The 21011-nt window shown below is 39.1% G+C and overlaps 1 protein-coding gene across 1 annotated transcript in view; it reads right to left on the bottom strand.

Moving 5' to 3' along the window:
- Nucleotides 1-19858, bottom strand: part of Ddx1 (DEAD-box helicase 1) — a 28757-nt gene extending 8899 nt beyond the window's left edge. Inside the window, exons 1-17 of the mRNA XM_052186095.1 lie at nt 19756-19858; nt 16897-16948; nt 16557-16620; nt 15861-15890; nt 14873-14969; nt 13324-13371; nt 11727-11810; nt 11428-11511; nt 10442-10518; nt 9779-9851; nt 8394-8470; nt 8169-8283; nt 6937-7075; nt 4856-4916; nt 2214-2312; nt 1092-1181; nt 76-264 (exon numbers count right to left, since the gene is read on the bottom strand). Of these exons, the coding sequence (XP_052042055.1) occupies nt 76-264; nt 1092-1181; nt 2214-2312; nt 4856-4916; nt 6937-7075; nt 8169-8283; nt 8394-8470; nt 9779-9851; nt 10442-10518; nt 11428-11511; nt 11727-11810; nt 13324-13371; nt 14873-14969; nt 15861-15890; nt 16557-16620; nt 16897-16948; nt 19756-19771 (1395 nt within the window). The 5' untranslated portion in view covers nt 19772-19858. The remainder of the gene's footprint in view (nt 1-75; nt 265-1091; nt 1182-2213; nt 2313-4855; nt 4917-6936; nt 7076-8168; nt 8284-8393; nt 8471-9778; nt 9852-10441; nt 10519-11427; nt 11512-11726; nt 11811-13323; nt 13372-14872; nt 14970-15860; nt 15891-16556; nt 16621-16896; nt 16949-19755) is intronic.
- Nucleotides 19859-21011: the final 1153 nt, after the last annotated feature.

Below are 21011 nucleotides of genomic sequence, written 5' to 3'. Positions count from 1 at the left end.
GATGAGGAGGGATGCTAAGGAATGACTCAGCCCGAAGAGACTAGCTCACCCGTGTTCACACCTCGCAGCACTTACTCGAATGTGGTTCTTCCCCAGCCTTTCCCAGAGCTTGTCAGTTTTGGGGTTCACAGGGACAACGACATGATGCACAGTATCTGGGACAGAATCTTCTCCTTTCAAATCGACCCATGTGGGAAAATGCATTATCTTCTCAGACAGCTTCTTTACATCAAAAGAATGCAGAGTAGCAGAGCAAACAATCACCTAGAGACAGGAAAATGCACACTCAGACCAACTTTTAGAAGTCAGCATTTTATCACACTAGTCTTTAACAAAATATTTGTTTTGTTTTGAGAATCACACTAACAATGGATGATAAGAGAATAAATACAGAAGAGTAGTCAGGGAACCTAAGACATCTAATCCCGGCCTCCATGCAGTGACTAATTGTGTGTGTGACATTGGCAGGCTGCCAGTCCTCACCGTCACACAGAAACCATGCCATCTCTCCTTCTAGAAAGGCTTGTTTTTGTTTTAAATCAAAGGCCACAAATTGTTATTCGCCCCCTTCTCTCAAAAGTCTCTCCCTCTCAAATGCTTCCTATGGAAGGGTGAGACAAGGGCAATGTTTTCAGAAAGAACTACTATGAAAGTGACTGACACAAGAAGCAACACTAATATGTAGACTCTAAGCACCCAGGGCTCTGCAGAAAGAGCCACTGAGAATATCTTAGAGTTATGTGTAAAACTAAGAAATTATCCTTATTTCTGAAAGGAGCCCCCACATTCCTTTTTCCCCCAAAACAGGGTTTCTCTGTGTAACAGAGCCCTGGCTGTCCTGAACTCACTTTATTGACCAGGATGGCCTCAAACTCACAAAGTGCTGGGATTAAAGGTGTGCTGTGTGCTACATGACCAGCCCTAAAAACAGCTTCTAAGACTGTCAGCTGTGTGTGGGTGTTTAAGTGACTATATATATACACACACACACAATGAATTTAATCATAACACCTTAAAGCAAACGTCTGATCTTACAACACTAAGTAACAATGGCCTACATGTATTTTTGAGCTGTATTAGTTATTTGATACCTGAAGTCTTTTCCCATCAGAAGTAATCTGAGGAATCTGGCTATGCATCCTGTTAATAAAGTCAGAATAACCTTGAGAGAGAAGCCCATCCTGTAGAAAAGAGTTTTTCATCAGTATTAAAATCTCTTAATTTTCAAATTTAAAATACAAGATAAAAGAATTAACAAATATACATACATATCCCTATATTTACAAAATAATTATAATCTGCTGGATAATTAAAGGCAAGTTATAAATTGAGCCTTAGGTTTCTTGTGACTAAAATATGAAAAAGTATAATAAATAAACCCAAACCACACTCTAGTATTTTTGCATGAATACAACAGTTTATAACAATGTAATTAAAATGATTTTAATTTGAAAACTGAAAAAGTTTCTGTGCTGGGAAATTAACCCAACCATCTTTAGAATAATTTGGAAGAGTATCTCAAAAGCCTCAGACACATTAATATCCTTCCAGATTGCCCACAGTGTGCATCTCTAGCATAATAAAAAATAATTTGTTGTATAAAAAATAATGTATGCACAGTTACTTAGAATAAAAAAGCAAACTACCTATGTCACTAGTTGGAAAGAAACCATGACATACATATCCATGTCCATATAACAGATTGTTAAACAGCCTTCAAAGAATCACAAATAATGAAGTGAAATATTTGATCCTTTTTTTTTTCTTTAGATAAATGTTTGTCTAAATTCTTCAAAGTCTGATTTCAACTCCCTAAAATAATTCAGTGACAGGATCCCTGCCTGATTCCTAAATTCAGATGCTCAAGCCCTTGGTACAAAGCTCCATTTATAAATCACATGTAGATTTCTCATACCTTTGTGCAATGTAAATGCTATGTATTAGCTGTCACACTGTATTATTTACAACAAATAATAAAACTACATATATTCAATATAAATGAATTCTTTTTCAAATATTTTTTATTCAAGATTGATTTAATATGCAGATAAAGAAGTCACCTATATGTGTAGCAAAATAGTAAATGAAAATGTGCTTAATTGTAATTTTTAGGTACTGGGATTAAGGCTGAGTTATAATTTTTTTTTCACTTTATAAATATTATCATAAGCATCCTCCCTCTCTAAAGAAAATATGAATGTATTTCAACCTACTGCTTCATCCAGGACCAGGAATCTAACTTGAGACAAGTTGAGCTTTCCAGTTGACACCAAATCATCTAATCTTCCTGGAGTACCGACGACAATATCAACCTGAAATAAGCAACATCCAAGACAAATTAAAAAATTAATATAATTACAAAATGTCATCTTCTACTTCAAACAAACATGTAAATACTGAAACAGTGCCCGTCAATGCAAAGGGTATTGAATGTCATTATGCATACAGAATGCTGTACATCACATGCTGACTTTGGCAACTGATTTGGGACATCTTTAACTTTTAAACATAATCTAATATGTAAAATTTGTATTTTATAAGAAAAAAACAGGTGAGTTTACATGAATTATAGAATTAAATAGGAACTCTAATTTTACCTCTCCATTATTACCCCACTGTGGGATATCATCTAGCACATCAATTTTCTCATTCTGAACAGAGAAATATCTTTATTTTATAAGATAGTTCTGATAATTCAGAGAAGACACACAGAACCCTGGATGTCTGGTATGCTGAGTACTCACTGTATTTGATTATAGTTTAACAGTAACTACTTACACTGGCCAGGAAATTATGTGTTTGTCAGATACTCAGAGTGAATAGATACAATGCTAAATGTCTTTAAGGTTTCATTTCCTATGACTACTAAAGCAAACAGAACTAATATTACTCCTATTTTTAAATCAGCAGATTAAAGCGCAGACTTCCACTAAAATCATAGCATTTAGATATAGCACTAGTAAATACGCACACTGAGACTCAACCTCTGAGTCTACACAGAAGAAGAGGTTTATAGGGCTAGAAAGTTGATTCCAGTTAAGAGCACTTGTGGTTGCAGAGCACTTGGGTTTGGTTTCCAGTGCCCATGTAGCAGCCCACCTCTATCCATAACTCCAGCTGCAGAAGACAGAATGCCCTCTTCTGACTTCCACATACACTAGCCATGTACATAGTATACATACATACATGGAAGTAAAACATTTTATACAAATAAAATAAATCTAAAAAACAAAACATTTAAGGGTCAAATTGAAATGATAGAAAGTTTAACTTTGTATCATAAAAAATTTCAAGTACAAAATCCATACACTTTGCATTCTCCCTCACATCTAAGAGCCAAGTCTAGAGGGCAAGTTGATTAGGAACAATTTTCAGTCTTTACAGTCAAGTTCTACATGTAACATTTTTTTTATCCTTTGGTCAGCTATGAAATATTTGATACCTGCCCAGTTTCTAATATGTAAAAGCAGGGATGAGTATCATGTTTTAATACATTGTAGGGTTCCTGTGACTAAGAAAATGTATGCATGGACTGTAGCAGCAGTATAGCACCTGCAATGATGGACGCAAAGAATCTAGCAAGAAAGCCCCACAGACCCCTTCTTATGTTTAAACTCAGGGAGGGAGACTGATAATTACAGACCTCAAGCTACAGAATACCCGTGAAATGTGAAAGGAAAGCCTATTCAATGAAGTAGGACTCTACTATATATGCCAATCACAGGGAAAAAATTCCACTCTGACCTGTGTGTAACATTTCTTTGGTTTACAATTCTAACCAGCTAAGTTTCCTTCCTCCTGAGTGGCAGGAGGCAAAGGGGCATATAAACAGATCTAGGCTATCGCAGGCTTGAAAAGAAACTGCTAGACAAGTTTGTGAAGTATTTATATGCTGCGTATAGCAGCACATGGTCCATAAGGCAGCACCCTTGGAAGTTACAAGCTAAAATAACTCTACTCTCTATCTCCAAAGCTAACTTTGATGCTATCAAACAGCACAATGGCTGACCTGAGGGATGCAGAGATGACAGTGGAGAATGCGGGATGCAAAGATGGACAAAGAAAGCACAGGCGCTCCTTTAAGAACAGAACAGAACAGAATAGAATATTGCCAAGAAAGCAATGAAATAATACAGCCTTTCCTTTTCCATTGGCCTCAGTGAGCATCCTGTGTGTGTATATACATGTGTTGTACATGTGTGTGCACATGCGTGGGAGACCAGAGTTTGTCTCCATCTGCAGATGGAAATGGAAGAAACCTGACTTAGTATAAAATGGTCTAGATTTCACAGTTAAATATTATGGAAAGGAAATAAGAGGGATTTGTAAGAAGCTCATTTCATATACATAAAGAAAGAACTTTATAAAGTCCCAAAAAGCAGGCCCAGAGTGTCCTCGTTTGGTCCTACACAATGCACGCACATCTAAGCAGTCTGTAAGACTTCCCTTATATGTGTCTGAGCTCAAAGTCTGTATCAGGATTACTCATCATTTCCAAGTGCTGCAGAGACTTCAACTTTCTCCAAAATCTACTTTAGTCCATACTTACACTCAGCATTAGTTTGTTTTTTAATCAAAAGTACAAGCATGCACGCACAAAAACATGCATACATACAGTGACTTTTAATCAGAAAGGTTAGAAGAAAATTCTCAACAAGTCAAAGGGTAAGCAAACTACTCAGAATTCCCGATGAATTTAAAAAGAACTACTGTTCTCTAACCCTGGTTAGAGAGGTGTGCCCATGCAGCATCTTCCAGCAAAGGTATTCTTCTGGTCTGGTGCTAATTTTACCCACCTTTGACTTTTGTTTATTAGCAAAACAAAATATATTCCCAAGTTAAAAATACAACTTACCCCATTATCCAGAACAGAGAGCTGATCCCGAGCTGCAACACCACCAATGATGAGAAGCTCCCTGAAATCAGTGGCAGGATGATAATGGAGAATGATTCAAGTGTGCTCTACAGTTTGATGTATACCACCCTGTTCATGTGGAGCAAGTCACTAAGAGCCTCAGTACAGTGAGCACACAGAGGCAGGAAGCAAAGCACTTCACCGCCACAGCAGGGACGATGCTGAGGAGTGCGAGCTCAGAGCGAGGGACCTGAGTAGTCCTCATCTACTCAGCCCATCTGCCACAGCTAAGCACCACATTCCACCTTCTAGAACACACTGGTTTCGAGTATAAAGAATATTTCTAGACGAATGGGTGGAAATCAGGATCAAAAAACTGTCTTTAGGAGGGATAACCAGAAGATGAAGATAAAATTTTATTTAGTGTTATTCACAGCTCATTAAAGAGAAAAGAGTGATCTTGTAAAAAAAAAAAAAAGATTTATGTGCATGAGTGTTTTGCCTACACACATTTGTGTACCACATACATGCCTGTAGGAAGCTGCTAAGTGCTGCACCTTAAAGTTTCTGCCTTCTGTCCCCTTGCTGGCAGAAGGCCCCTAAGTATTTAGAAAGCCTGCTGCTTCTTGCCCCTTCCACATAGAGACAGCCTACCAGCAGTTCCCACAGGGCTTAACCTGATTTGATCTTGGGACAGCATAAAAAGGGTTGGTGGGCACTCCCCGGAAGAAGAAGCTTTGTTCAAGGTTCCCAAATAAACTGCTTGGAGGAAGAAAACTCCCTGGTGTCGCATTATCTCTTGATGGACAAGGGGGGGTCACGAAACATGCCTGCTGCCTATGGAAGGGTATTTCAGATCTGCTGGAACTGCAGTTACAGATCATTGTGAGCCAGTATGTGGGAGCTGGAAACTGAACCGGAGTCCTCTGAAAGAGTAGTGAATGCTCTTTACCAATGAGTCATCACTCTAGCTGCTTCCCCCACCACCCTTTTTTTTTTAAACAGGCTCTCATTATGTAGTCCTGGCTGGCCTCAAACTTATAGAATAGGTAGGCTTGTTTCAAAGATAGACTAGGCTTCTTAGTAAGGTAAGGGCCTACTTGTTTTAAATACCAATTAGCTCTCCATAATTTCACCACCTTCACCAGTACACTGTTTTTTGCCATCCGTCTCCCTTGCAGCCTATGTCTACAGTACACTAGTTTTTACAGACAATGAGAGCAAGGAATCACATCACACAGGCATTTGCCTGTTTCCAGAACCACTCCTCTAAGAGCTCAGACTCTTACACTACACAGGGACTCTGTCATCCACTCCTTAGGAGCTTCTTACTTTTTCATTTCCCATAGTAATTCTCTTTTCTCTCCCACTTCCACACTATCCCACAGTTCCATAATGAACGTGAAAGGGAGGGTAACTGTCATTGCTGGAGCCCAGTGTAGATCCCAGCCTAGACTTTACAACACAGGGTATATAGTATCTGCCAAATGAATAACATGCATTAATCCATTCAAAACAATTAAGGATTACTTTGCATACTATAATTTATAACTAAGTCAGTTTGCTTAACTTGTAACTATTAACAACCAGAACCTCAAAGTTTCTGGTTTTAAGAAAGTAGCAACAGACACATAATATTGTAAATATACTAAACACCACCTAAGGTACATTTCCAAGCAGTGAACTTTATTGCCCAAATTGCTCCAAAAAAAAAGTTAATTAAAAGCAAAGTAACAAAAATCAAGTGTGAAATCCACAAAATAGTCTCCATATAGAATCTGGCTTTCCACAAATTAAAAGTGATTCCTAGCTGAATGTGGTGGCTCACACCTATAATCTCAGTACAAAGATGGTGAATTTGAGGCCAGTAAAATCCTATTTCACAAAAGAAGTAAAAGAACAGAGAAAGTCTACTTAGAACTCATGGTCACCCTCCATGGACCACCCAAGAGGGAGAGGACTGCCCCTGTACAAGGTTAAAGGTTTATGTAGTACACCAACTCTGTTCCTTTCTACTGCATTCTTCCAGAACACTTTAAACTTAAAGACTGTAAACATTTGAGGACAGAAGGAAGGCTTACCGCAATTTAGGATTATCAATATACTTCTTAAACTGCTTGACGTTGTTCAAGGTTTGCTCAGCTAACTCTCTGGAGGGTTCCACAATCAGAGCTTTTGGAGCATTAGGAAGAAATTTTGTTTGTGACACCTGTGCACTACCTTAGGAGAGCAGAAAGATCGCAGGTCATGGAAAATACACCTGAAAATGTCATCAGTTGTAAAACACAAATGCTAATGTCCCAGTATCCAATTTTAATGATTATAAAATACAGAAGATAATCTTACAAAATAAATCTAACAAAATAAGTTGGGATTTTTTTAATACTAGTTGGGATGAGTATAATTGATTGATACAGTTGTAAAAATAATCCATTTCCTTTATGACAAGCCAAAAATGTACTTCAACTGGGTAAATTAACTATAGCAAGCAATGATACAGAAAATAGTATGAGCCTTCAAGTCAAGCTTTGAAGTGGATCTAAATTCAGTTCTACCTGGTGTCTGCTCTGCAGCCTTGGCCAAGTTATTTCAAATCCTTATTATAGTGAGAATTCTGGAATTTTGGAGTTTTTTTTTTGTTTGTTTGTTTTGTTTTTTTAAAACACAACTATTTTAATAATGTGCTTTCATTCTAATCCCAGGTGTAGGAATGTGGGGCTGCTCCAGTCTGTCCTCAGTGGCTGTGATTTGCTTTGTGCTCTAGCAGAGGCATGGTTTTACCAGCTACAGGTAATTTCTGAATTTATGCAATATTTGGAATTTTGGGAACTTTTCAGAGGATACATAAATGTGAGTGCCCCAAGAGATAGGGTGGGTAGTTGTTGAGGTACTTAGATTCAGTGATCTATCTCTCCCCTGTATCGTTCTTTTTCTCATATCTAGTGTTAGGGAGAGAAACAGGCGTGGGGGGGGGGTGTAACGAGTGGAAAAAAGAAGACCCCACGAGCAGCTCAGGCCCCTGTAGTGTCTGAAGAGTTCTCCCTCAGGGTGCTGTGTGAAGACTGAATAAGCCACGCGAAGCACTTGGTGCACTGCTATGGCATCTTAAAGCACAGGGTCCAAGCATGTCACTGCCACCAAAACTGAGGTAGCCAAAGTGCCTTGATGGTCACAAAAATAGTCCATCAATTACATTTTCAAACTGAAGTTCATTAATCTGTTTAACAATGAGGTTGATTAAACCAGAGCAGGAGGCAAACGGGACTCACTAAGGCCCTATTCCAGAAACTCCAACCCTCTGCTGCATAAATACCTGTGTGCTGCGATTTGACGATGTAACTATCTGGGGCCTTGGAAAGAGCAACAAAACCATCTTTTGGTGGAAACTTAAATTCTTCTTCACCAAAGTTAAATTTCAATTCAGCATTCTAGCATTGAATAAAAGAAAACAAAAGTTTAACCTAATGGCAAACTGCCCAGTAAAACGAAAATAATGAAAAAATCAAACAGTTTAGATTACAGCAAAGCTTCTAATTACCTTCAAAACACAGGCAGGGAAGAGGGCTTGGTTTTTCATATGTGCTGGTATTTCAAATGCCAGACCAAGATCTTTTCCTTTAAAACAAATAAACAAACAAAACCAGAGAAGTTAAAATGAAGACTTTTCATGTACACAACTAAATCTTCCAACCTGCCCTACTTTCTCCTCTTCCGTAATGAAGCCATGGATGAAGTGGGCTGCCCAGTCAACCTAGTCACCATCTGACTCACTAACAGCTCCCTCCTCCTGCCTGCATGCCCCATCACTCCCTAGCTTCTAGAGAGCTCAGGGCTCACACGCTCACATGTTACAAACACATAATCCTCCTTGACTCGACAGCTCCATTCATTTACCTTGCTTTCCCTCTCACTAATGAAGTACAATCCCCAGGTTTCATTTTTAGGACATCCTTCCTTCTCTTCATCTGGTTGTCTACAGGTCTGACTCATGCTCGCCCATTGCCTTGTCCTACCAAAACAGCCATCAGTGATGTCACTCCTGCTCTCTTGACAATCCCTTCAGCAGTACTGGGCACAAACTGACTTCTTCCTCCTCTGGGTCATGTCTTCCCTTGGGTAGCCAGAGTCCATGCGCCCCTGTTCTCTCCTCTTTCCTCTCTCCTGGGTTCTCCTTAGTTAGCTACACTTTAGCCATAGGAAAGCAGGCCTCGGCTCTTTACAATTATTTGTGTACCCTTACTCCATAGGCAATTCAACCCATTTCCTATCTCCTGGTGTTTTCAACACAGCTGGCCCGAGGCTATTAAAGAGACATGCCACTACTTGGCTCAGAACCCCAGAGTGTTTCCACCTTACCCAGAATAAAAAGTAAAGCTGGTACTACAGCTTCCCTCCCCGAGCTAACACTCCGGAGTCCCTCCCTCCAGCTCAGGGAACAGGACACTTGTACCTCCTCACTATTATTACTAAGGCAGTGCAGACACTTCCATCCCGAACCCTCACTTTGCTCTTCCCTCTGCCTGAAATGCTCTTCAGTTCTCAGCACAAGCCAACCATGACTTTGGTTTAAATGTCTTCTTTTCAGCAGAGCCTTCCCTGCACCCTTTGGGAAGCACATAGCCCACACAGCAGGTCACTCTGCACCTTGCTTTCCCTTCCCTTCACACTTTCACCTCCTAACATTTTACTTGTAAATGCTGTGTGATGACCTCTCCTCGCCAGTATGAAGCCTCATAGCTAACCTCTGCCTACTCCATCTTCTCTTGTGGTTTCATCACTTACTAGCATGCCTGGCACTGGGCAAATCCATAATAAATAGCCACTAAAATGAAAGGCAGCTGGATAGGGGAGAGGACTGAAGAGAATGAGAGAATTTAAAAACAAATTACAGATTTTTTTGCTGATAAGATTCAGAGAGCTTACCATTCTTAGAGAACTTCACATGCCCTTTATCAATATCTAAGTAACATCCAATGGTATCATGCATAGTGAATTCCTAAAAACCCAGAAAGTGAAATGTCATTAATAGAAAGTGAGATTAGAAATGAAGTTAACAAGTCATAGACAGTAGAATCAAAAGCAGACACTGGTATTTCAAAAGAACTTCTCTAAATGGCCCACAGATATCAAAAATGACAGTCACAGATGGGCATAGTGGCTAACTCCTGTAATCCCAGCACTGAGGAGGCTGAGGCAGAAGGATCACCAGGCACCTAGTTTACAGAGTAAGATCTTGCCTTACGAAATACACCATCAAAAATTTATGAGAGAATATATCATGTCTAATAGTAGATATATCTGAAAGGCTTCTCAGAATCAACATGATAATAAGAATTATTGCTATTTAAGCTCTGAGTAACTATATTTAAAGTCTTCATAATCAAAACTAAAAAAGAACATAGATATATGATCCAAAATCAGAATGAGGTAAAGAAAGAAAATTCAATGTACTTTGGAGGGGCTAAAAAAAATTTAAACTACTATTTATTTATCTATGTTTTTTTCAAGTCCAAATCAGAACTATCTCTGGAAAATACTTGTCTTTAAGAAGCACTTCCACATTAAACAAACAGCATCACAGCTTACCTCTCCATAATTATCAAATTGTTTATTATGAGATTTCTTTCCTGTTCCACCGAAGCCAAATCCAAACTTGTCAGTACCTAAATTTTAAAAGTAATTTACTAAAAGTTTGAACTTAATTAAAAGAATTACAGTGTGGGAGACTACATGAGATAAGGCTCCCTATGGTTCCGAGTCTGCGGTTTCTGGACATTGTCAACCTAGGCCAAATACACAATTGCATGGACATAAGTGACACTGCCTTACTCTTGGCTTTGGCCACTAACAAACTCAATAATTTAAAGCATCTATGCAGTAGTGTATGTTGCAAGCATACTAATTTTAGCCTGATCTTCATTCATAATCTAGTCCCTTTGTGGTGGTCTGAATAGGAATGCCCCTCGCCCCATAAACTCATGTGTCTGAATGCTTGGTGCATATAGAGTGGCACTATTAGGAGGTTTAGTCTAGTTAAAGTAGGTGTGGCCTCATATGCCAAAGGAGGCACATAGTCTCCTTCTGCTGCCTGCAGATCAAAATCTACAACTTTCAGCTCCTTCTCCAGGACCATGTCTGCCTGCATGCTGCTATGTTTCCCTCTATGATGATAATGGACTGAATCTTTGATACTGCAAGACAGTCCCAATTAAATGTTTTCATTATATGGATTGCCATAGTCAGCTAGGAAGCAGAGGCAAGCAGATCTCAGTGAGTTCGAGGCCAGCCTGATATACAGAGCAAGTTCCAGGACCGTATACAGAGAAACCCTGTATTGGGATCATGTGTCTCTTCATAGTAATAAAACCCACACATCCTGATTTCACATTGTCAGAACATGGGGTGAAGGTGCTAACAGGGAGCAAGTCTTTTATGGAACCAGGTGAGGTAAAGAAAAATGCTTTTTGTGTCCATAAAATTAAATTACAAAATAAAATTATTAGTTTGTCTTCCAAATAATATGCTAACATCCTATAAATATAAAGCGGTTCAGTTATTTTAGAAACACTTACCTAGGTCTAAGGAAGCCTGCATGGTAGACCACCCAACTCTGCATAGCCCTTGGTCATGGCAGGACACCTCATAGTAGTGCTTCCCTGCAAAGGTAAAGTTCCATGAAATTTACATAGATTGCACATGTTATGACTCCTTTACCATCTTCCCACTGTTTCTGAGTTACATTTGTACATGACAGAAGACCTGTGGGTCTTTCTGTGTCATTAAGACTGTTCAGGTCTTTGCTTTAAAGTTCCGTGGGAAATCCATAGTCACAGTTTCAATATGTGAACAGACACGAGCGCTGGCCAAGTACCTTTCAGCAGTCCTCTAGTGGCTCTGCATCCGTGCCACTCCTTTACTTCTCTGCTCTGACAACACAGACCATCTGAGCCGATTGCTGCATTGGAGAACAAGCATACACAAACAGGCTTCAGTGCACAAAATAAAAGCCATTCAGTCTCACTAATAATGTTCCAGAGTTTAAGACTTGCTGACTCCAAGATGACAGCAGTTCTTCCTCTTTATCCCTACATCTCCTTGGCTATGCTGGCGACCAGGGTCTATACTGTCACCGTTATGACAAGAATTCACACTAACAAATCCAGGAAAGGTGAGCACAGACCCTACACGGTTTTGCTTGAATAATAGCCCCATGGCCCGCACACACTGGTCTAGAAGGCCATGCTCCAGTGCTGTGAACAAGGATACTAAGGGACCTGTTCATCACAGTTTGCTGCCCTGACTATTAGAGAGAAGCAAACATATAACCAGTGTGTGCTACTGGCTAGGATTGGGGCTCTAAGTGATAAAGTGTTATATTATACACCAGTCAGACGGATGCTTATGTAAATAAAGATTTTGCTTTTGTCTATACTGGAAAGAAACTGTATATTCTGCCCTATTCATGTGTCAAAGTGATATTCAGTACCTGACTAAGAAGAAACTTGTGAACTATCTCTTCACCAAACATCTTTTTTGTTTGTTTGTTTGTTTTGTTTTGTTTTTCAAGACAGGGTTTCTCTGTATAGCCCTAGCTGTCCTGGAACTCACTCTGTAGACCAGGCTGGCCTCGAACTCAGAAATCCGCCTGCCTCTGCCTCCCAAGTGCTGGGATTAAAGGCGTGCGCCACCACTGCCCAGCTTCACCAAACATCTTAGCTCATTTTTCAAAAATTTTAAGTTCTTAATCATATGATAATGAATAACGTAAAACTTTGTAAAAGGTTCTTTAGGGAGCTGCCAATACTTGGGAAACACTGAGGCAGGAGAGACGAGACTTTAAGAAGGGTATTGAGAGAAGAAAGGTAGATGGATGCATGCAATTAGAACACAGTGTCAGAATACATGGGACTCCCACAGCGAGTTCTACTAGGCTATACAGTTAATGCATTAATTAAAATAATAAAACAGTAACAAAAATGAACATTCTAACTTTTCTAATTTCTATGTCTTCTATTTGGGTTAGAAAAGTTTTTCTTTCACTAAATTATGCATGCTAAATTATACATATACATCTACACTTAAATTTTTTATATATTATATATACACAAACACACATAGATAATTTAAATCTCAAGTACACGTGAAATTTATTTTTAGTTATTATATAAAGAAGCCAATATTTTGTTGCTCCAGATGGATCACCAATGGTGCCAGAGTCTTTTGCTGAATAAATCTTTTTTTCTACTGAAATAATTTGTATATGCACATTAATTTGTCATATAGGAATTATTTCCATTATATTCTACTGCCTAGTTCTAGTTCAGCACTATACTGTTTATCTTCAGTAACTATATTCGAATCTCTGTTAATTAAATCATGTACAATACTTTTTCACAATTTTTTTGGTATTTGTATGCATTTTTTTGTTTCTGAGTTATCAATGATTAGATCAAATTATTACTACTTACCAAAAGCAGACCCTCTATCATATGGGTTCATCTGCCACTTGTTGAGCACTAAACAAATTAATATTAGAAAAGTGAGATGTAGCCATACGCAATGTACAGCTCTAGCTATAGAAACAGAAGTTTATATTTTATATCTTAATTCTTTTGATTTGACAAGATTTTGCAAACTATTTGAAATATATACATAAAAAGAGTTGTTTTTATTAAAGGCAAAACTAAACCTGAAAATCAAAAGGTGTCAATGACAGACGCTGGCCCATTTGAGAGTAGACCCAACCCCTTCCCTGTTTCAGAGCACTCTGTATATAGGACACTGATTACGGATAAAGTTTAAGAAACTAAGCAACTTGACCTTTAACATAAGGAAAATAAATGACCTTATCACCGAGTTCTCAAGATGAAATTCTCAAGTCACATTTTTATTTCTCTTTCTGCTTTTATATGATTGACATTTTTTATTTCCTAAAATATCTTAATAGCCCATGAAAAATAAAAACTTAGAGTAACTACAGGCATTTTAGAGCATCTTCCTGCTGCCCAAGGCAGAAATCCTTCCTAGGTCATGCCTGATGAGGAGCTGTCTACCATGTTTAAATATGTGAAGATGGAGAAACACGCTCCGTAGGAGTCTCCCTTCTTGGCTCACCCAAATATCAACACATCCTTAAGAGACCCTGAAGATCATGTGTCAGCTGTGCCCAGCTCACCAGGTTTCTTTGGTCATCAGCTGTTCCTATTCTTCATGTTCATCAATCTAGGTTTCTGTTTTCTCATCAGATATGATTTTAGAGCCATCCTACTTCTCTGTAGCTATCTCATTCTAGAATAGCATTCTTTTCTAGCATCGTTTCTCATAAATGATGGCAATATAGCTATTAAAAGTTCCAAAGCAATTTTAAAATAGGCCAACAGTGTTAATAGTATTTCATTGTCCATCACACAACCCATTTACTAAACTATTCTATCCTGTGTCATTATCACTTTCATATAGGAAAAAAAGTTAATATGGCAAGTTCACACAACTGAAACCTGCTATTTTATCTCAATTCTGCTTTGAAACATAAAACAAGTTAAATATATAATACATTTTGTTAAAAGTGTGGCAGAAACAAAGTTGATGAATAAAATTTAAAAACTAAGTAAGAAAAAAAACTCAAAAGATAAGGAACGAATGTGAGATTATTCACAATAATGGTTATTATGGATTATTAGGATCAGAACCCAATAAATATATAGACCTTCATGTAAGGAAAACAAATACCACTTTTGCACAATGTACCACTTCATCATTACAGTTATGTATGGTGGAAAAAAGGCACAAAAACATCTAAAGGTAAACTCCAATCATTTTTTTTCTCAAAGGAAGGATTATTTGCATTTTAGGGTGGACAGTTCACAAATTCTAATGTCACTTGTTTTCTCTGTTTCAGGACACAATGCTACAATGTTGTGCTGCATACATGGGCAATAAAATGCATACTTCAAACTTGAACTTGCAAACTAAGACAATGACTAATTTATAAAAAGAAAATATCAATACAAATATTACCTGAAGCACCGGTTTTAATAGTTGTCTTCCCTTTCTTTCCTTCTTGTTGGTCTTTCAGAGTTTCATACACTATCTGGATAACTGGAATACTAAATGCCTGTCAAAGGAACATTTCCTGTGTTAGTCATCGAGAGTGATATCAGTCAGTATAAGACTAAGGCTATGCATGTGGATTATAAATTATTCAGTGGCTGCTCCCATGTAAGAGTTGAGAGGCAGAGGGCAGCTGTGGGCCTGGAAGGTAGCAATGAGGACCTTCAAGGAACATAAAGCAGAGCAGGGAATGCCACAACTCAGATGGCCTCCCTAGTCAGTCTAGGACAGAAGTGGATGCATTTTCTGGGTGTAATCCTTTTATTTTAGGAGGATTAAAATTCTGAAAAGCCTGTAAATATTACAGGACATGTACCTCCTCCTGCAAGACCTCTTTAAACAACATTCCTGAAAGCACACTCTTTATAGTCCTTCACAGTTTGCCAACAAGAGAACAATTACTGTCAGTGGTTGTGCTGGCTAGTTTTATGTCAACTTGAAATAAGCTATAGTCACTGAGGTGAGGGAAACTGTAGAGCATTTTCTTAATCAGTGTTATGGGAGGGCCCAGCCCACTGTGGATGGTATCATTCAAGCTGCTGGTCCTGGGTGCTATAAAAAAACCTAGTCTATGAAAGCCAAGGGGGAGGATCCTGCACGAAACACTCCTCTGTGGCCTCTGCATCAGCTCCTGCCTCCAGGATTCCACCTGTTTGAGTTCCTGCATTGGCTTCCCTCACTGGTCAGTGATTTAGGATATGTCTTTCCTTTTCCTCCCCAAGTTGTTTTTGGTCATGATAGTCCATTACAATAGTAACCCTAACTAAGACAATAGTAAACCACCATTTCTTACATATTAGAGGAGATTGTTTTAATTAAGTATTTCAAAATAAAAGTTACTGTTCAAATACACTTTAAAATTTAGATTGTAATGAAATTTAAATGTATTACTTACACCAGTTTTCCCACTTCCTGTTTCTGCAGCCTGAATAGGAGGGAAATTATAGTTCAAATTGTGAATTAAAGAGATCAAAGTCAGCATAATGCCATGAACTTGACTAGCTAATTTTATTTCAAGTGCCTTAAGATAACTCACACTGTCCCCGCTGACTTTGATTCTTGTCTATCAGGTCACCCCTCCCAATTCAGGAAGCATCTGTCCTCCTCTTTTCTTTCCTATTACTATACCAAATTGAAGCCCTCATCATTTTAATCTAAATATTAGTGTGTCTTAAGAGTACTAACTACAGATCTATACTACAATTTGCTATATAAGTGGTATTCACAAAACCATAATTCTAACTGATACCTACTTCTTAACCTTCCATACCCACCACTGCCAGCAAATGCACAAACTAATTTGAGAAAGAATCCAACCTGATTCAACGTATATTTCTCACTGTACCGCAAGTTATTCCACCATCCCAAGGAATATATACTTTATGCTACCACCTACCATATTCCTGCAGTAAAAACTACAAAGTCACTCCACGTCTATTCCCACTACTCCTATAGAATACACTGACCATACTACATGTGTTATCAAAGCTAATGAATGAATAACATGAATCTGTTAAAACATTTCCATTCTTAAGTGTCACACACAACTCCAGAACATGTGTCCCAACCACCTTATTAAATGTAAACATACCATAAGTACATCACCTCCTCCTAGGATCAATGGGATAGATTCTGCCTGGATATCAGTTGGTAGACTAAAAGAATCATATGTGAAGAATTATAGTTAGTTAAAAATAGAAAATCATCTAGGCTACTAAGTCATGCTAAAGCAACCTAAAACAAATTGTATGTGGCAATCCAACCATTTTTTCCAGCTAGAAATAAAAGTTCAAAGGAAAAATCTATGATCTAAAGAATCAGCATGAATTGAATTTCATTTCCTAAGCTAGGCAGAAATATATCTGATAAAAACTACTGTTCACATTAGGAAAGACATTTGTCACAATTGCACTTGAGTTCTCTATACTTACAGCCAATCCATCTCCTCCACAGCTTGTGCAATCTCGGGCATAACACCCATTTCTGGAAAAAAAAAGTCATTTTAATAATCAAACCTATTAATAAATCACTCTCTAAAAGCTGCTTCTATAGAACTTTGGGAAAAGTTTTGAAGTTTGGATTTTATATTGTATCTCTGTACTGCTGAGAGTGTTGAGCTTTGGAGACAGATTTAAGTTCACTCCAAGGTTTTGTTTATAGAAGACCTTGGGATAAAATTATATATATGTTTTCTTTGCAGAAAATGGAACTTGGCACACCTACCTGTAACAGGGGTACAGGGAAAGAGGAGGTAATGCAGTGACACTGTTGGTACAGTGTCATGAACATAGTAGCCACTCTTAAAGAAGTAAAAATCTGACAGTTGGGTTCCTAGACCTGCATTCCCACTGTTTCTCTAGGTGATAATGTAGCAGTTCTATGTCCTGGCTAGTCTACACCCTCTAGGATCTAAGGAAAACAAACAGCCCACACTTAATGGCAGCCATAACCAAAATGTTGCTAATAAGGCACTGTATGTCTTAGACTATTTGAAAGGTTTTAAATTTTCATACACACATAGTATTTGTGTGTATTCTATGACTATACACAAATACTATGTTTCAATAAAAAACTAAAAAAGTTTAAATAAATCAGAAGCTTCCAAATATAGGCAATAGATAACTTTTGTCCTTGTGCTTAAGAATTGATTACTGTACTCAGCCTCGGGGGCTGCCTTGCTAAGCTTATACCGCCTCTCAGTCATCTCTACAGTGCACAGACCAAGGGGTGTGGAAAGTGTTCTCACAGCAACAGACTTGTTTTAAGGAAGAATTTGTCTCTCTAAGGTTGAGAAATGGTTTTTAAACATTATAAACAAAATTCTAGTTAACTGAAGGAGGGGTGTTCATGCCAATGGAAACCGACAAGCGAAGATATGCTATGCCCTTTTGGTTAGTTTCCTTCCCTCCCTCCTTTCTTTCTTCTTTCCTTTCTTTATTTCTTTCTTGGTTTGAGACAGGTTTTCCCCTGGCTGTCCTGGAATTCAATCTGTAGACAAGGCTGTCCTCAAATTCAGAGATCTGCCTTCCTCTGCCTCCTGAGACCTAGAATTAAAGGCATGGCCATACTGTTTATTTTTTAAAATCTGCATAAAGGTCAGTGTCATAAATGGATAGCATAGGCAGTTCCTGAGTGTTTTGTCATTTTATCATTCAAGTGAAATCAGTTATAGGCAGACACTAAACCTTCCCTTCCACAGACAAACTAATTAAGCCATAAAGATGAACAATAAGATTGACTTGCCTAACAATTATGCCAATTAAGAGGCTACTTATATTCTGTCCTAAAATGAAAACTACTGAAATAAAAAAGGAGAAATGGGCCAGGCTCAGTGGGACTTGCCACCAAGCCCGAAGAAGCACCAAGTCCCTGGCCCCCCAAGGTGGGAGAGGCCCAATTCCAGCAAGTTGACTTGACTTCTGCTTGGAAAGGCCCCTGTTCCCCTAACATGGAAATATAAATAGCAATAGAAAAAAAAAAGGTGATAGTCTTAAATATGCTATACACAGAATATTGCAAACTGCTTACAAGACTGTTACAAACAGCAACCACAGATTGCTTGACAAATTTTAGGGTGTATCTTACAGGATCCTGGTCATGTGCTAGGTACATTTTCTTTCACAGTTTAACAGTTAAACTTTTTAAGGGGAAACAGATACATGTTCAAATTCTTTTACTTTTGTTCATATCAGAATACTGTCTTGTCCTTAAATTTGTGCATTTATCCTAAAAATGTGTGCCTATAAAACAATGACCTATAACCTCCTGACAGATCTTGGAGCTGAAATTGTGTTGAGAGAATTCCTCTTAGAAGTGACTTTAACAGAAATGCTTTCCCCTGTAGCCTGAGATTTGGTATTCCTGATATTCTTACAGGAGAAAAAGCTAACCCAACAAAAGGGATCTGCAACAACAATAATATAATAAGTTAATAATATGGAAAGATAGTCTAATTTGATCTGTTCATTTATATGTGTGTGTGTATATAGATGTGTGTGTATATATACATGTATGTGTATATATGTATTAGATGTGTATATATGTACATATATGCGTATATATTGAAAAGGGAAAATGATATTTAGCATATTCAAGGCTAGCTGGAACTTTCCAAATTGTGGGTGCGTAAAGAGATTAACTGAGAAAACGAGAAATATCAACCGGTGGGTTCAGTAGCCCATCCCAAATCCTGTTTGGTATCACAAGGCAAGTAACTAATTCTCAAAAACTATAGTTAGTATGTAAGGAAAAAATATATTTTTCTTTAGCTATGACATTCAACGTTAACTCTCGAAGCGTACAGCTTAACGAATGACGATCCTTTTTATTATCGGTGGCTTTATTATTTTTTGGAAAGGCCTGGAGGGGATAAATCCAAACAGGACAATAACATCTTTGCCCCAAATGTCCCCATCCCACACGATCAGCGGCTGGTCATCCTGGACAGAGAAGGAAGGGTTCTCAAATAGTCACTGCCACGTCAAAGGGGCAGAAGACCGGACAACGCGGGCGAGCGCAGACGCCACGGGACTTGGCAGGTGTGTACGGCGGCGGGAAAGCCGAAGGCAGAAAAGGGGCGAAAAGCGGCTTCGCGAAGATCCCAGGCAGCGCCGGCGGGAAAGAGCCCGGCCTGAACCGGCCGTCCCTGCCCCACAGCGCAGGTCCCCAGAGGGCGACAGCTTTCCAGTCTCCCGCCACCCCACCGACCCCACTGTCACAACAGCATCCTCCACCCGCTCCCCGTGGGTCGAGGCGACTCGCTCGACACCCTCCAGCTCCCTACCACGCACCGGAGAAGGCCGCCATCTTCCTGCACTCCTCCGGCGCCCGCCCGGTCGATCCCTCCTTCCAGACACGCCGGGGCCACGGCGGCGCACGCTTCCGGCCCGTGCCTTTCGGTGTTCCGATTCCGGGCGGGGATACAGACCCAGGAGAAAGGTTCCGAGAACGAAAAGACCCTCCGGGTTGTTCACTCAGTGCCAAGGGGACTTTGCTTTCCCTAATAGTCAGACCTGGTCATTTTTAGCCATTTTCAGAGTTGTGTACCCAGACGAGTTGTGTGCTACTGAAACCATTTTTCCTCGGTGAGGACGCCTCGATTTTCAAACAATGAATTAGGCTGTCCTGATAGTAAAACTGTGCCCTCTGACTTCAATCTCACAAGGATGAACAGAGCCAAGCAGTTTGGGAATGACTTAAGAACACATTGAATTCATTGCCCAGCATACATGCTAGGAGGCACCACAGTTAGGCATTTGTCCCAGAGTCATTGGAACCTGATACCAAGCCCTTAGAAGTATATTTACTGTTCTATTGCACATAGTAATAATGGATATGTTGTTCTAATTATCATTATTAGATGTAACAGTGTTCACCTGAAACTCCGAAAGAAAAGGATAATCCATTTAGGCCTGCAGCTCCCCACTGTAGGGAGCAAGCAAAAGAAACTGAACCTAAGTGCTACCGGTTCACTTTTAGACTCCATTTACTCAGAGAGAGAAATTAAGTTCAGCCGGGCGGTAGTGGAGCACGCCTTTAGTCCCAGCACTCTGAGAAACAGAGGCAGGCGAATTTCTGAGTTCGAGGCCAGCCTCCTGGTCTACAGAGTGAGTTCCAGGACAGCCAGGCCTATACAGAGAAACCCTGTCTCGAAAGAAACAAATCCAAAAAACCAAAAAAAAAAAAAAAAAAAAAAAAAAAAAAAAAAAAAAAAAAAAAATTAAGTTCAAGGTCCTAGTCCCTAGGCGAACTGGGAACTTCCCAATAGCTGAACTGCTTCTATTACAAGGAAACAATTATCTGATTCCAGACACCTCAGGGACAACTTATAAGGGAACAGTTGTGTGAACTGGACATCTCAAGGACAACGTCTCCATCTTGCCAGCAGGGTCAAACTAAGTTCATGGTCCCAGGCCCAGAAACCTACTTATGATTGACGGAAGCTCCCTTGCTCAACCACTTATGTCAAAATATAATTGGACAATGCTATAGCCCACCCAACCCCCACCCCACTTGCTTCATGGTTTCATCCTTTAAATATGCTGTG

Source organism: Apodemus sylvaticus, chromosome 6 (genome assembly GCF_947179515.1).
Source record: "Apodemus sylvaticus chromosome 6, mApoSyl1.1, whole genome shotgun sequence".
Taxonomy (NCBI): Eukaryota; Metazoa; Chordata; class Mammalia; order Rodentia; family Muridae; genus Apodemus; species Apodemus sylvaticus.
Note: the sequence above shows the minus strand (reverse complement) of the source record. Positions and strands in the feature narration are given on the sequence as shown.